Source organism: Durotheca rogersii, assembly GCF_024521655.1.
Source record: "Durotheca rogersii strain YMJ 92031201 chromosome Unknown GGS23scaffold_2, whole genome shotgun sequence".
In the NCBI taxonomy this organism is placed as follows: Eukaryota; Fungi; Ascomycota; class Sordariomycetes; order Xylariales; family Xylariaceae; genus Durotheca; species Durotheca rogersii.
Window position 1 is genome coordinate 1287588 of NW_026251233.1, and position 16309 is coordinate 1303896.

General features: G+C 53.0%; 4 protein-coding genes across 4 annotated transcripts; 2 read left to right on the forward strand and 2 right to left on the reverse strand.

Annotated features, from left to right (window-relative positions):
- Nucleotides 1-86: 86 nt before the first annotated feature.
- GGS23DRAFT_178161 (uncharacterized protein) lies at nucleotides 87-2067 on the reverse strand. Its single transcript, XM_051511611.1, has 6 exons — nucleotides 1942-2067; nucleotides 1668-1809; nucleotides 1510-1608; nucleotides 1373-1448; nucleotides 1236-1310; nucleotides 87-1176 (listed from the first exon to the last, which is right to left on the reverse strand). Exons 1-6 carry the CDS (start codon nucleotides 1955-1957, stop codon nucleotides 649-651), a joined length of 936 nt encoding a protein of 311 aa, XP_051376156.1. The 5' UTR covers nucleotides 1958-2067; the 3' UTR covers nucleotides 87-648.
- Nucleotides 2068-2820: 753 nt separating this feature from the next.
- On the reverse strand, nucleotides 2821-11447 carry GGS23DRAFT_548431 (phosphatidyl inositol 3-kinase). The gene is made up of 12 exons (XM_051515148.1): nucleotides 10712-11447; nucleotides 10001-10653; nucleotides 9663-9949; nucleotides 9199-9603; nucleotides 8978-9142; nucleotides 8823-8919; nucleotides 8290-8769; nucleotides 7990-8235; nucleotides 6709-7938; nucleotides 6183-6657; nucleotides 5645-6128; nucleotides 2821-5555 (listed from the first exon to the last, which is right to left on the reverse strand). The coding sequence occupies exons 1-12, from the start codon at nucleotides 11328-11330 to the stop codon at nucleotides 3326-3328; spliced, it is 7371 nt and encodes a 2456-aa protein (XP_051376157.1). The 5' UTR covers nucleotides 11331-11447; the 3' UTR covers nucleotides 2821-3325.
- Nucleotides 11448-12156: 709 nt separating this feature from the next.
- GGS23DRAFT_602539 (cytochrome c oxidase assembly protein COX16-domain-containing protein) lies at nucleotides 12157-12585 on the forward strand (the record flags this gene model as incomplete). Its single annotated transcript, XM_051519337.1, has 2 exons — nucleotides 12157-12423; nucleotides 12505-12585. The coding sequence occupies 2 exons, from the start codon at nucleotides 12157-12159 to the stop codon at nucleotides 12583-12585; spliced, it is 348 nt and encodes a 115-aa protein (XP_051376158.1).
- Nucleotides 12586-15492: 2907 nt separating this feature from the next.
- Nucleotides 15493-16116, forward strand: GGS23DRAFT_592762 (uncharacterized protein; the record flags this gene model as incomplete). Its single annotated transcript, XM_051517930.1, has 1 exon — nucleotides 15493-16116. The coding sequence occupies one exon, from the start codon at nucleotides 15493-15495 to the stop codon at nucleotides 16114-16116; it is 624 nt and encodes a 207-aa protein (XP_051376159.1).
- Between the last annotated feature and the right edge of the window lie 193 nt (nucleotides 16117-16309).

Genomic DNA, 16309 nt, shown 5'->3' on the forward strand with positions numbered 1-16309 from the left:
ATCAGCACTCACATTTAGGTACCCGTCCATACTTGTGTGCGCATTTTATGCGCTTACGGGGATACAAGCGGTTATCTTCATCCTTCCCTGGTCTGTATATAGCCTCGCTCTATGCTCATTCGGGCGACTCAGGGGGTACTCGAGACACGGTAGACACGCGAGAGGCCGTTATACTTTCTGTTCCGATCCTCTCTTTCATCATTAAACTAAGAATAAGTACACCTCACACCTTATAGCAGAGCCACGACCGTCAAATCAAAACCTGGGTTCTCAACTGGTATCTCCTAGAGTAACAACTCTCACACGCAGCTTCACCCTGCAATCGCGGTCGTCCGGCACAGAGAGCGCCCGTCTGGGTCAGGTTTTGTGATCGTCGAGGCAAAGCGGGAATTTGCCGCATAGTAAACACAGATGGCGGAATTGATTCCTACTAGCACAGTCGCGTTCCCTCCAAATGACGGTAGTCACGAGCGAGAGATCGGAGACAACAACGGACGGAAACCCTGTAAATGACTGCGGGTGGTAGGGCGGGAAATAGTCACGACGTTTACTTATCGTCCTTCCTGTTCATTGGATTAGCATGGGTCCGTTCATTTGATTAGCCAGAGCTCTCCGTAGGTTGAAGGACGGGGAGGGCGACTCCAAGCCTTACCCTCTAGGACGACCTCGACCTCGGTTTCCCTTAGGAGCGGGAGCCTCCTCGTCGGATCCGGCAGCCTTGGCCTTGCGACCACTCTTAGCCGCGGCCTTGGCCTTGGCCTTCGGAGCAGGCTTCTCGTCCTCCTCTTCCTCCTCCTCGTCTTCCTCAGGGGGCGGAATCGAGGCCTTTGCAGCCTTCTTGCCACGAGCTTTCTTCGCGGGAACAATCTCCTCGGGCTCTTCCTCGGGCTCCTCATCGTTTTCGCTGACGACCTTCTTGGTCTTGCGAACACCCCTGGACTTCTTTTTGGCCGGCTGAACCTCTTCCTCTTTCTCGTCGTCGTCGTCGTCGTCGTCGTCCTCCTCCTCCTCCTCTACTGCCTTGCGGCCACGCTTAGCAGGCTGCTTTCGTTTGGCGGTTTTCTTCACAGGCTGAGGCTTCTCCTCTTCGTCCTCCTCTCGGGCCTTCTTGCCGGCGTTCTTAGCAGACTCCTTCTTGGTCAACTTTTTCTTGGGGATATCCTCTTCTTCCTCTGGCTGTAGACATGTTAGTATCATGGTGTATTTTACACGCAAGGTATGAAGCTCGCACTCACCTCGTCGTCCTTTGCCTTAGTTTTCTTGGCACGGCCGCGGATGGCCGTCTGGCCGGGTTTGTTGAACTCGGGGTCCTATCGGGCGTTAGCGATCGCCTGAGTATGGAGCGGACGCAGTGTGGTAAGTGGTGACTTACCCCGTTGAAATCCTCGGGGTCAATGTGACCTTGGGTCACGACACGTCGAATCTTCTCCTGGATATCAACGTGCTCGCTGTAGACAATAGGTTAGCTAGGTAGAAGCAAGCAATACGAGATGTCTCACTCCAACTTACTCCAATTCATCATAGCCATCAAGCATATCCCAACTAAACTCATCGTTGTTTTTGATAGAGTCTTGGATATTGGAAATTGTCTTGCCGGAGACACATCCCCTAGAGTCCGGTTAGTCAGTGAAGAACAAATTGCGGAGGCCTATTTTGCCAAGTCATACCAATGTCTCCATCGCCACGATCCGTGGTCGCCACCCGGCATAGTTACCCAGGTACCGAGACGGAGAGAGCCCTTGGTAATCTTCTCGGCTCTCTTCTTGCATTCGCCATCCTGGCAACCGGCACGGTTGTTGGCGGAGAGCTCTGGGGTCGGAGTCAGTCATCGTAGTCATTTTGGATAATAGGCGGCTAGCTCGGGGGGAGGGGGAGGGTTGTGTAGCGGGATAGAGTAAGGGGGGTTGGGGGAGATGAAAGAAATGAAAACCTCGGGCTCACCAATGCGATAAGACATTGCTGCCTTGGATTTATCTGGCGGGTAATTGATAGGCAGAGGAAATGCTTCTGCTCGCAGGATGGTCCAGATGGATGAGGGATCAAGGACGAACGAAAGGTATTGCGCCCAAGATCAGACAGAGAGACGCCCTGAAGATGGGTGCGCCCAGCCGCGACGACAGAGGATGGGGCAGGTATCGGAATCAGTGCGATGGGAGGGGTACTGTGAGGTGCGAAGCGCTAATCTATCGGAATCAAATAGAAAAGGCTGAGTAGGCAGAAAAGGTAGAGGGGGGGGGGAGGGTGAGATGGAGGGAGACACAGAGAGACAGAGAGGTGTGTGTGTGTGTGTGTGTGCGGTGTGTGTGTGTGTGGGCGAGGAGAAAGAAAAGATGAGAAGAGAGGGGAGAAAAGGAGAATGGGACTGGTGTACTTTTCTAATAGAGGGGAGGGGCAGCACAGCACGCACACACAGGGTGAGAGACGGGTTGATTGAAAAAAAAAGAGTAAGGGTAAGGTCGCAGGGAAAGAAGAGGTTGTAGAGTGGTTGAAGGTGGAATGGGCGGAAATTAGAAACACAGTCGACATCGAAATCACAACGGTAGCTTCTTTATTATTTTATTTCTGGCGCCCGGTCGTTTTCACGGCACAACGCGTTGCCAAAGCGCGTTGTTGGTCAGTGTCAGCGCTGGGGGGGGGTGGAATCAAACCCCAGAGAGGTGAGGAGGTAGATAGATGGCCCAGATCAGATAGGTACCTCAGGCAGCAAGGCCAGCCTGCTGCCGGCCTGCCGACCTTGCTACCAGGCTGCTGGGTTAGGGGGTATGGGTGCCTAAATATCCAGGCCCTTAGGGGGCTTAGCGAGCCCTCCCCTCCCCCCCCGAACTGCCTAGCAATCCACGTCGCTCCAGGCTGCCACCACTCACATGTTATAGGTATAGGCGCCTTTAGCTACCTGAGCTTACCCCCCCTCCTCGTAGATCCCGTCGCAGCTTTCTTCTTCCTTCCACTCCGACATTTCCCAACCTTTGCCTCTCTTTTGTTTTCTTTGGTAGTTTTCGTCACATGTCAATTGCTCTCTGGTACCTTAAGCTACAGGATATCCGACTTGAGAAATCTACCCACGGTACTCCATCTCATATGTAGACGCCATCATGCCCGTGTTTTCTGTGGCCACGAGCCCGACACTAGCCTCCCTCGCAATACCTGCCGGCTCGAACCAACCGTCCCCTGCGTGATGCGACTATACAGATGCACAACACCCTCGGAGAGGTCGGGAGGGCACGGAACGGTCGAGAAAGAGAGCGAGGGAGAGGGAGGGGGAAAGGGGACAGGCAGGCTCCTACCGGCCTCCTACTTCCTCTACCTACTTCGGCCGGGCCCAATTCTATAGGAAGGGGCACCAGCCGATGTACATAGCGGTCAAGTTCTTTGGGTCGACCGCTTGCTTGATTAATTCCTCCACTTGCCCCTCGACGCCGAGCGGGATGCTCTCGTTCCGTAGCAGACCCCGGACCTTTCTCTTGATGCTCTCTACCACGCTCTCCGGGTTGAGCCTAACCACCTCGTTCTTCCTGCGCTTGTCTCGCTGGAGATCCAGCGTCGGGTCGTAGATGAAGGCCTCGAGGATCGTCATCAGCGTCTCTTCCTGCTGCCGTAGGATCCCCAGCGTCAGCTCCGAGCACTGCCTAAACGGCCCCTCGTACCCGTATATTCCCATCGCTGCCACCATGTTGTGCGTGAGTCGGAACGGCACCCGCTCCGGCTGTGCGAAGGTGAGGCCCTTGTCGAAGAGGCAGTTGAAGTCCACGTGGAACACACCGCCGTTGCCCTCCTCCAGCAGCACGTTCTCCCCGTGCCGGTCGCCGAGTCCCAGGATCGTGCCCACCATCGACATGACGGCGCAGGACCGCGTGTATCGAAGTCGGGCCGCGAACCATGCCGACGGGCTCGGGAATTGCGCAATGAACCAATTGGGGAGCACCGGCGGGAAAATTCCCAACACCCCCTCCGTGAAGATCTTAGTGTTATCTCCTCCCAATGCCGCATCCTTCATCATCTGCGCGAGATGTTGATAGCTGGGTACGATCCCGCGAGATCGGTAGACGGCAAGCAGGATGTCTCGGAGAGTCTTGAGCCCGTCAACCCACTCAATGATACCGCACTCCTCGTTGAGCGGCGTCACCGCGTACGTTTTGATGTATAGCTGTCTCCTGCTGGATTCGGCATCTCGTTTCAGGGACCGATTTATCATGCTGTTGAATTCCATGAGGCGTTGGTCGGTCCGGAGGTCGTCCTTCGGCTTGATCAGGAGCCCGTAGTTCACCCCGTTCGATCCGCGGGCCGTGAGTTTCCGGGGCTTGGCTAGGGAGCCCAGCACCAACACCTCGTCGAGGAATGACTGGATGAGGACGGCATCTCGCGAGAAAGCTTTGTGCTTCCTGACGTTGTCCGTCATAGTGGGCAATGTCGCGGTTAGACATGCCTCCACTGGAACGACGAGGGGGCAAGGGGTGCATTTGTGATTGAAGTTCAGATCGCGAGTGATGCTTGCCACCGTGGTCCTGTTACTCTGGAAATTCCCCGTGTTGCAGGCCATGAGTAGTTGATCCGCTAACTTCTCACCCATGCGCAATAGCGACTTCATGTCGTATGACCCTTTCTCCGCCTTCTTGCTCCTATTTCTCAGGTTCTGGAGGATTTGCTGGCCCCGAGCCTTCCGCTCCGAGGTGGCCTGTCGCGAAGTTGTGATGGCGAAGAGACTCCACATCGCCTGCCTCGGGTAGGTCTCGATAACTCGACATATGATTTCCTGGAGCAACGCAAAGACCTCCCCGTTGGGATGGGCAATGCGAGCTACGAGCTGAGGCAAGGTCGTATAGAAGATATAGGCAGGTAGCCGGTTGATGGATTTGAGAAGGTAGTTGTGAAGCGACCCAAGCTGCGTCCGGCGGTGATGACGGAGTTCGTCAGAAACTGAGAGCTTGCCCTCCGGGGCCTTGTTGACCTGTGCGCCCAACTCGAGCCAGAGGGTCAGGACCCTGGGCAGAGTCTGGTATAGGTATTTGGTTCCATAATTCAAAGACCTGATATAGTTCTCAATGACTAGCTTCGCTGTCTCCCCCGTCAAGTATTCGTCACTCTGATCGTCCGGCTTGAGCGCCTTCTCGGATTCCAGTACCTTCTTATAATGCCGGCCAAGGTAGTAATGGCCTTTCTCCCATGTCCCGAAGTTCTTCGGGACATTCTGATAATGCTCTCGCAAAGCGGTAGCGTGCGTCTGACCTGCGCTGTCAAGCCACTTGGCGAGAAGTAGCTGAGCACGGGCGGTCAGCATATTATGTTGCGACTCGAGGCTCTTTTCCGAAGATTCGTTGTCGACGAAGCTCCGGTTGGTGAAGTTCTTGTTGGCAATGGCGCCTTGCAGCGTCTGTATTGCCTTTCTATTATGACCTTCTTTCCACAATAGCCGGGCGTTTTCGATGGTTGCGGAGTCGTCACCGAGCTGTGAGGCCTGGAGTACTGCATTGAATGATTGGTGCATAGAATTGGCCTTCCTCGCGAGTCGAGCGCTTGATAACCAAAGGGTCGAGATATCGAGATCACTGAACTTTGGTCTGCTCGGGTTAGCTAATGGCGAGGTAGTTTGAATATCAATAAATAAATAAGAAACCAGAGCTGGGAGACAAATATATGGAAACCTTACTTCATCAGCATCATAGCCGCCCGCCGAATGCTCAATACATATTGTTTGTCGTTGACGTAGGAACCGATAACCTCGAGGCGTCGGTCAAGAGTCTTGAGGATTTCCTGGGGATGTTGACTCCCGTCATTGTTAATTCCGGCGATCAGTTCTAGATCGGTTAGGACGTGGCATTTTAGCATCGATTCGTGGCAGGCCCGTAGCGACGAGGTGACCGAGAAGTTCATCGACGAGTTGACCCTATCCCTGAGTGTTCTCATCTCGCTGGCAAATTCCTTTGTCCATCTTTTTTGTAGGTAGAGAAGCGCCTGGGCGACAGATACGTTGAAGTTCTCCGTGTGATCGCCTTGGTATTTCTTGATAAATTTCTCCATCGTCTGCCATCTTCCCGTTGCCCAAGACGCCTCCACGGCGAACGGCGCGATCCGATTTATTGTCGTCAGAGCAGTGTGCTTCTCGATACCTTCGACATAGTTAAGGAGAACATCTGTATCGATAATTAGCTATTGCGGGTGGAGCACGCATGGGAGAAGAAACTCACCATACTGCCCCGACTCTTTGAGACAAGTCAGGAGATCAATCTGCACATCGACGTTGTCGGGATTTTCGGCCAACTTGATTTCGTACCAGGTCTGCGCTGCCGCCCATCGTCCGGCCTTTCGATGGCTCAGGATCTGCTGATTGATGTCGAGTACATGCAGATGTGCGGATATGCCTTCGAGGCCATCGGGCTCGTCGATCTGCGTGTATATGTCCTGGAGCCTCTGAAGGAGGCGCTCCCTCTCCTCTGTGCCCTTTTTTTCCTCATCCACCTGACGGATGTGCTGTTCGAGGTGAAATAAGGCCCGGGCGTAGACTTTGCAATCTACCGCCCGCTGCGATATTAATTCAGCAGGGATAGCATCGAGTATCTCTTGCACCTTGTCCATCGCAACCGTATCTCTAGGGTTGAGGTTTGACTGGGTCCTCTTTAACTGCAGCCACCGCATAGCGTAGTCAACAAATCGAAACACGGCCTATTTGAAGTCAGCGCGAATTTCACCAGCATGTACGATCTGATGTCCCACCTCGCAGTATAATTTCTTATCCTCCTTCTCCGCATAGCTTGCGTCATCTGGGAGCTCGTGCTGAAGAACGTTGAGGAGTTCGCGGAGTACGTTCGAACGCTCCTCCGGCGCCGTGTCCTCGCCCACAATAATGTGGAGGACTACATATGGAAACAGGAATTCCGCGGTCGAGAGATCTTTGACGCGAATGACTCGATATAGAGGCTCGAATATGAGCTGAGCAAATGGAGCCTGCGGTCTATGCATGAGGTCAAGAATAAAGCTCCGTATCCAATTTGCGTACACCTTCCCCGGTCGGAAAACAGGATACTCTGTCTGCTGCGGACCTAGCGGTGGGAGGACGTATCTGGAAGTCATAAAGGGTATCAAGACCTCTCGTGTAGTTTCTGACATGGATAAATATTTACGATAAAGGGGGGCAGCATCCCTCGAGCCTTGCATTTCGACGGCGGTTCTGATATCGCTTCTGTCCAGGAGTTCTTGGATCGCGTATGAGAGGAAGCCCTGCAGATTGGTGTCGGTAGCCGAGAGAAACGATTTGACCAGTACCTCCTCGAGCAGGTAGATAACGAAGTCGGTCGTCTCTCCAGCATCTTCGAAATTACTCTTGATAACGATCTGCCTCTCGGGGCGGACAGTCTCCACACGATTGGGGTCCAGACACCCTATTAGACCTATGCATTGGGTGCAGAGATCGCTGATTTCGCCATGGGCACTATTGTACTTCGAAGAGCAATCGAGGAGTGAGCGAGCCAAAGTAGACACCACCGGATCAGGCTGTTCACTTATGGCAGACGCCTGCAAGTAACCTTGCTGCCTCTGCAAGTATGACGAAAGTTCTCTCAGCGCGAGGAGAACAACACCAGCATTCTCATGTCGTATTCTTTCGGCAAGCAGCAGAAATGCGGTCCTGCTGTCCACAGGCCGGCGAAGCTGGCTAAGTCTGGCTTCGATATCGGACAGTTGATTGATATGACTGAACGACGGTAGCTTGCCTATAGCCGCCTCAAGAATTGGTAACTCTCTTTCGAGCAAAGATTCGATCAAGTTCCGAGATTGTCGCTGCGTAGCTTCGTCAAAGGAAGACCAATAATGGCTGATAAGGAAAAAGGTCGTCTCAACGAGAACTTCGACATCCTCTTCTAGGTGGAGGAGCATCGCTGCCCAGCAGGAAAATGCTACGGACCGAACTTCATCATGTGACATCGCTGCCAGAAGACATGCGGAAATCTAGCTTGATATTAGCAGCGGCCGGCCACGTTATCGAGGAGTTGTTTATACCTGTGGACGGGCAATGCGGATATAATGCTTCCCTATCCGAATCATTTCTTCCATTGCTTTGATGCAGAGTCTCCTTTCCTGAACAGGAGTCCGGTTCGACACGTCATTTATGACCTGGGTAAGCCGGGCCATGAGACCGAGCACATATGTCTGCAAGAAGGGACCCGATGCGTGCGACTTTTTATGCTTCTTATCTCCACTCCCTGCCAACATCATGATAGCCATCTGGTTCAGAGCGTTGCGAATCTAGAGACTAGTTAGGGCTGAGAACGGTAAACAGAAGAAACATTGAATTCCTACGTGGGCCTTTCGCTCTTCATCGGCATCGCCTGCTGCCTTCAACAACTCGAAAGCAGTTGAGATGGGCTCTATTTGAAGTAGTTCAAGGAGGCCTCCTGACTTGTTAAGGTGAGGGGATATGTGTCCTAGTAGATCCATGGAATGTTGTTGGATGTCCGGGGTTTCCTGGGTTAACAAGAGGGCCAGTATCGGCCCCAAATTAGCAGTATCGAGGCAGCATCTCCAAATTTCCTGCTCCTTTCGGACATCGGCGATCTTCTGGATGACATCCCGTTTCTTAGTGAGTACTAACCAAGGCAGAGCATACTCTTGGATATAGAGAAGCAAATCCGAAACACCCATATCTAGCAGCTCTGCCAACGTCTGACTCAATTTGGGCCGAGAAATAAGGTCTTTGGTCGCAGAGAACGCAAGGTATCTCCAGAACGGCTCAAATAGTTGCCGCGTAGTCATACCCCGAGAACGAGCAAGCTTTACTATCTGCCGAGAATAAGACATGAACTAATATAAGGGGCAACATCAACTTCTCATACCTCGGTAAACGCAGCCACGGATGTGATCATGCTCTCGTGGCCCAGGTATTCAACCAATTTAACGAGAACAAGGTTCAGCTCATCATCAGATACGACACTTGGGGAAACATTTCAGCATCTTTCCCGTATGGATCAATGGACTGCCTCTTGCTTACCTTCCGACTTGAGACCAGGCTAAAATACAAGTCTCAGTGAGGTGAGGGGTGTCTTGCTCTGAGAGTGATCTCAGAATATTGAGAGCGTTCCCACGATTTCTTCGAATCACTTGAGAAGCGAATTCCGGATGGTTCGACTGGGATAAAAACACCGCAAGAGTTCGCCTAAATATCCTTTAGATTACAAGATATAGGTACTTATCGGTTAGGTTCTTACTCACCCAGCGGCAATTCGAAGCTCTCTAACGGAGCTCTGGAGAGACTTCAAGCACCATTGCGCAGTCACAGAGACCTCTAAATCCAGAAAGTCGGAGTTTTCGGAATGCCTCGCGATGCGCCTCAAGGCGGACATTGCAGTGACGCGCAATCTGCGCGATTCCAGGAAGCTGGGGAGCTGGACTAACGAAGAAAAAATATTTTGAATTGTCTGTTTTGCCGAAACGTCCAGGCAAAACGGCACCCCGCGTGAAGTTTGGGGCGACTGGCAATAGTGACAGTCAAGTCGTGGGAACTCGCCGGCCTTCCTGCGATGCATTAAAAGCGTGCCGTCGGCAGCGCAACAAATGTAGGCTAGAAGGCCGATGATGCGGCACGACTCGACCTCGGTTAGGTCTTTAAATCGATCTCTGTTCTTATCAGTAGCTGGAAAATAGCTAGAAACGAAACAGGCAGCAAACCGACATACTCTAGGATAGCTTTCAAATCCACCAGGTTCACTGCCGTCTCTACTCTTAAGAGAACACATAACTGAGTGACGACTCGAGATAGCGACGGTGGCTCGGCCGAGATCTTCCTGCGCTTTGATACTGGTTCCGAATCTACAGCATCAATAGGTCGTACTACTAGCTCTTGGATCTGGCGACAAAGATCGTTGTCCGAAAATTTGTCCGGTTGAATTGATACATCTATCGAGTCATCAACCGAGCTGGGCACCGGATGAATGGCCAGCTTTCGAAGCAATTCCAGGCACCCCTAAATCAAATTAGCAACCTATTATCAAACTTACGCTCCGCAGGTACTTGCCCACAGGTCGGCGCCGGAAGCGGCGGCTTCATTACCGATAGTCAATTTCTCCAGAGCCGGAATCAGTTGCGACACGATGAGCCGTGACACCGGCCCTGAACGGATAGAGGTCTTGGCCACTTTAACAAGGGCCATACAGAGCAATTTATAGTCCGGGGTTTCAGGGTCGTCAGTTAGGGGCTTTCCCGATGATTGGTTGGACATCTCTATACAGAGGATGATAAGTAGAGTAGACGCCTTCTGCTGAATGCAGACGTCAGGGCTACTCGCATTCTCTAGCGCTCCAAGAAGCTGCATAGTATTCTTCAGGAAAAGAGGGAGAAAATTTAGTGCTAGGTGCTGCCATTGGGCTGAAGCTTCGTGGAGATGAAGATAAGCGTCGAAAAGCCACGGCGTTGACTCCTGGAAAGCAGAGATAATATCAAACCCTGGACATTGATGCGTCCAGGGTATCGACAAAACCGACACGAGACAATATGCGTGCTGCAGTGCCTGAGAGGCCAACTGTATAGTATATGTGCACTGCTGTTGAAGCAGCCTAAGATCACCGCCGGGTATTGACATAAGAAAAGAGTCCGAGGGCAATTGTAAGCGGAGAGCAATATCTCGGCTTCTGGCGTAGGTAGCTTTCTCATGGAGGTGATTAATTATAGCTTCACGATCTGTCAGATGGTATAATCGCTGCGTGGACTGGGAGAATTGCAAGCGCACCGTTGAAGTTGAGCTTCATGTATGCTATGAATTGGGGCAGTAAAGGCCATAGTACGCCCACCTGAGATGCGACCAAGAAAACGTCACGGATGAACAACTCAATCTGATCCTTTAGGTCTGAGCACTGGCTGTAGCCAAGCATTCTGAGAACCTTTGGTAACATCCACAGCCAGAGAGGCTCGGCGCCTCTGAAGAGGAAGGCAGATTCGTCAGCGGTAGCAAGGAGAACCTCGGGGGTCTCTTGGATGGTGATCCTCAAAAAGTTCACGGCTCTCAGCGCATCTGCGCGTAGCTGGGCCTTGTCAGCAAAGGGATCATCCCACCGGAGGCCTTCCAGCACGACTCGCGTGTAGACATAAATGAGCATGTGGTTATGATCAATTCGTTCCTTCGACGTTTTCAGCAGATCCGGCTGGTTCTTGACATCTTCGATGATACCGAAGAATCTTTTCAGTTCAGCTGTTTCATCTGGCCGGGAGGACCGGGTCGAAGTCGAGATATTCCCCACCAGCTGGGCGGCTAGAGTCGATGGCGGCGGGTCATTGGTATTGGTCAACGGGCCTGATGCAAGGCTTTCGCGACCATTATGGCCCCCTCTTCCATGGGATGTAGGAGCCATCACGTCACAGCTATCATGGATAGAAACCAGCCAGCTCCGGACGGAAGGGTGAAGGTAGGTATGCCTATGACCAGCGTGGATGCATCCGAAGTCACCGACGCGTCCAACGCGAATTTGATTATCGCGGTAGCACGTGATTTATCAAATCCAATCTCAGAGGAGACTCATTGGGAACATAGGTAGCGACAGTAACAAGGTTATGCATTTAGTGAGGTTGGACCTCATTTCCATATCCGTTTGCCGAACAAGTACCTAAGGTAACGTAGTACTTTACCTACCTCATATTTTAAGTTGGAACTCAAGGTACCCAGGGGGTAGGGCTACGTAACTTGTCTGCGGGAGGGGTTGTCGGGTACCTTGCTATATTCAGATTAGGTCGATACCCACCTAACGGGTATGTAAGAAAACAGAGATTACAACAAGCGATCCGTTATTACTGGAAGTTAAGTGCCTACCTAGGCCTTCCCCAGTGCCGAAATACCTTGATATATGTACCTAGGTACCTAAGAGGTATATTTTCCACCCCGGTACCCCTATAACTGCATATATATAATTACGTCACCCTTCGGTATCTGTGGATTGATCCCGTTTGATATCACGCCACGAGGAAACCCATCCCAAAATATCATTCCACCCTTTAACCACACCAGCAACACCACCACACAGTCGACTTAAAACCAGCAGGGCCTCGTCCGCCGTCCCTGGTCGACGTCTCACATACGCCCTTCTGAAACCGTGGGCTCACGATATAGCTCACGATAACTCGTCGAGCTCATACAGTCAAGTCGGGACCGGGCTGTCGACCGGGAACTGACCGCACATCGCAATGGCGGTTTTCCAATCGAAAAATTACCCCAGTGCTGCCAATGCTGGCACTCTCGCTGCGAGATATCGCGTGTTGCTAGCCAAGCATCCGTTCTTGTTATTTGGCCTGCCATTCATGTCTATCATCGTAGCCGGTTCTTTTGTCCTGACCCCAGCCACGGCGGTACGCTACGAGAAGCACGACCGGCGAGTCAGACAAATGACTCGCGAGGAGGAATTGGGAGTTGGCAAGTCGGGCCGCAAAATCAATATCAAGGACGAATACTATGTCAGTTCCCCAAGCAATCTAGCAGCTACCTCTGCCTACCACGCATGAAAGGATGTATTCTAACCTCGGATGCGTGTAAAGAGGTTGGCAGCGAAAGATCTCGAAAACTGGGAGCAGAAGCGTGTCAAGAGGCTTCCCGGCGAACCTGATGGGGCCCTATAATCGGATTTCATCAATTGTGAGGAATAACACCACCCATCATTAGCATCAGGGTGCCACAAGTCTCCCATACCCACGGCTCGCGGCCCCCTCATCTCGGGAAAGCGGAGGGGCACCGGGCTCAACGCCCACACCAGTGAGCACCCACAGGCTTCATTGGCTGCCAGGGGATAGAATCAAAGGCACAACTACGCCCTTGTCAGAAGATGTTTCTGCTTAGCCCCCCCAATATCTAGAAATCCAGAGTCGCCTCTCTGGGTTCTGACAAATCATGAGATAAGCCCGTCTTGCTGTAGGGCGGTGCCGTGGCGCAACGCACGACCTTGACTATCTACGATTACCTACCCAGATGAGGGCCTGCGTTCAAGATCTACCTACCAAATCTCTGGGTTGCCTATTCAGCCCGATCTACTGGGATATCTTCTACTATCATCATAGCAAGGTGCCTTGCTTGACCTACTAAACCAGGAAACGCAGCAGAACGCCAATAAAGACCACGATGCACTTGCCATGTGGAACAGATCTTGAACACAGAGACACTATGCGCAGAAGGCCAAGGGATACCATATTGATTATTCATATTTCGTAGAGCGGCGGCGTCCGGGGTTTTGTTGCCGCAGACTGGCGACAACGTCGTAGCCCAGGTTATTTTTCGGCGGTATGCGCTCAGGCCTAAGTCATGACTACGCTAGATCTAGTCGAGGGGTAGCGAAAGTACTGCGCAGCTTGATCAGGCGAGATCGGCGGGATCCGTCAATATCACTACCAACTCACCGAACCAGGCCATCGGTTCCCTATATACACTCGATTCCCAGAAAAAGCTTCAGTTCTGGGGAAGCTCCTCTCAAACGACACCAAGCCTAGATGAGCTTGGCCTGGTCGCTTGGCCTGACTCGCGTCTCGAGATCTACAACGGACTGCCCCCGGCCTGTTGGTCACAAATCTAGCAACCAGTCAAACGGCCACAGGCCCCTGTCCCGCGACATGAAATCGGAGACCCCATGAATAAAGGGACGCCGGCAAGGCCCGCCTCGCAACAGCCCTATTGGGATTTCGCCAACAGATCGTCTCCAAGACCAAGCATGACTTATTCCGAAATTCCGAATCTCCGTCGGTAACCTCTAGCTTCGCCATCCTAGGCCCTTTAGGGTTCTTGTTCAAAGCTTGGGCGAGAGACGGGGCGAGAGCAGGGCGAGATGACAATCGCGAATAGCACCCAGGGGAGCCAATCGTAGCCCCGGAATCTATCATCTGGTGCTTCGCGTCGCCGACGGCGTCGTCGGGTTCGGATAACAAACAAAACCGGTGTCGGTCTACAGAAGGTTAGAGGTGCGACTGATTAGCGACGACGTCAGCATCGGCCCACGCCTCGCGCCTCCGGCCGCGTAAGAGGAGAAGATGCGACAGCCATTGCTCAACATCTCCCTGGCAGCCACGTAATCTGAGGGCAGGTCAGGTGCGTTTCTGTAGGCGTATAATCACAGTATCGCTGCTTACATATCGCTTCACGTCTCTAGCCCCTCGCCTTCCGGCTGCCTTAGCACCTGGAGAGTGAGGGGGTTCGTGATGTAGTTTGATTCGCTCGACGAAACCTAGGTAGCTCGAGCCCGTTTCATGCCCGATCAGAGCAGATCGGACGAGGTACTCGAGGCAGAGCTCTAGATTTGACGACGCAGACTTGGGGGACGGTTTCGTCCCTCGTACGGTTGCAATTCTGGGTTTAGCTGATCTTTAGCCACCAGCCCACATGGCCCTAGCATCGTGAGAATTGTTATCTATGATCGGCGGATCATCCAAACTGATGCGACTATAGGACATGGGGCAGGCAGCCAGGGTAGCCTTACCGCAGCAGCCCCGTCGCCGTATTCTAGCAATCTTGTGGCTTTTTGTTCTCTGCCGATTTTATTTTTCTTTTCTTTCTGGATTTGCGAATTGCTCTCGTCGAGATGCGAAACCTCATCATGGGTCCGGCCGTCTACGTTCCTGACCAATCCGTCGAGCTCGGTCTCGCCCCGCAGGTACATGACGCGCGATGCCTACCCTTGGCAAGCGGCGAGGAAGCTGAGGAGGGGAGGGAAGCGAAAGCGAGACGAAAGGCTAGATACGGCGACTCGTGTAAGTGCGTCGACTAACCCAGGTAGCATTCCTAAGAGCAGCCGCAGCGTCGATGCGCTCCCGCCGTTGGGAATTGCCCACGCATTCACTCGTCCGCCCATCCGTCTCTCCCTCCACACCATCTCGTCAAAGTCCGACCGGGCCTCTGAGACACCAGCCAGCAATTGGCGGCGTGCGATCAGCAATCCTACGGATTGGTAACCGATGTGTGGGTTTAATGCCGCTAGCGGTCCATGACGCATTCAGTTCACACACCATCACGGGCCTAGCGGGAGAGGGACATCGTATTAGCCCTGGATCGTATGTCGTGCTGGTGCTGAATCGTCTTGGCAGAATAATAATAAGCTTTTCACTATCGTCTCGCTCTCGTCCGTACCGCCGTCTTGTCTCCATCCTGCCGGCCACGCTTCGTGATCGCCGTCCAGGCTGCAAGTGTCAGAAGCGACCTGCAAGGCACCAAGTGGCCCGTCTCCTCTTTTTGCCGATCTCCAGTCACCACCGAGCAGTCCGAACACTGCGGTTGAGCGGTATTAAAACACAACCCTCCTGCCTCTCAACCCCGGGTCTGATCAAATCCGCATCTGTCGACTACCATACACACCTACCCACCCACCCGCTTACCTACATTCGTAGCTCAGCTGCTCTCTCTTTTCGGCTTATACCTACATCGTCACACTCCTTCCGTCTCTCCTCTCCCCCCACCCACTCGCTGACGGGTCACGCACTTGCATGCGATATCACCATTGTCGCCAACATTGCCGGTGTCAACCATCACCATCACCAACCATCATCAACATGCGCGGTTTAAGTCTACCAACGCTATCTCTCAAGAAGTCGAAGAACAGCCTGCTAGGCAGGAAGGACAGTCCGGAGGAGCCGTCTATACACACCCGAAAATGGAGTATCTCGAGCACCGCCTCGCAATGCTCGTCGACGAGCAGCCAGGACCGAGCCGCCAGCTATAGCCCGCTCTCTCTGCACCCACCTCTGCGCCTCAACATGTCGCCGCAAATCATCCCCGAGTATGACGAGATCACATACCGCGAGGACGACCAGACCAGCCATGCCGGGGACAACCTACAAGACTCAACCGAGTGCTCCCCCGTCACGGGACACAGCTGCTATCTCGCGCGGCCCGGGGGTGGCCGGCCGTACGTTTACGACGAGAGCGCGAACTGGCCCCTCAAAGACTGGCAGACCGTACCGCCGGGCCTGGCGGAACTAGAGTCCCCCGTTTCCCTCTCCTCCTCGCCTCCCGAGTCGCCCAGCCGTCTGACCCACCCCAGGAGACGGCCCACAGAATGGATGAACGACCGGGACGTTTACCTTAAGCGCGGGGATTGGAAGCGCCGAGGCATAGTCTTCCACCTCGACTCGGAGGAGGAAGAGGAGCAGGAGCACAACTTTGAGCTCCCCTAATAACAAGTTCGCCTTGTTTTTTTGTTTGTTTTACATCATTCAAACGCCACCGACAGGAGAGCGATGCTTTTGTTCGAGATCTGTGTTATTACTAGGGCCTTTCGCAGCCGGGCTTGAGGGAACTGTGCTTGGTTCTGACTTTTTATGGATGGGGTAGTAGAACTATCGCCATCACAAAACCAACAGGAGTCAA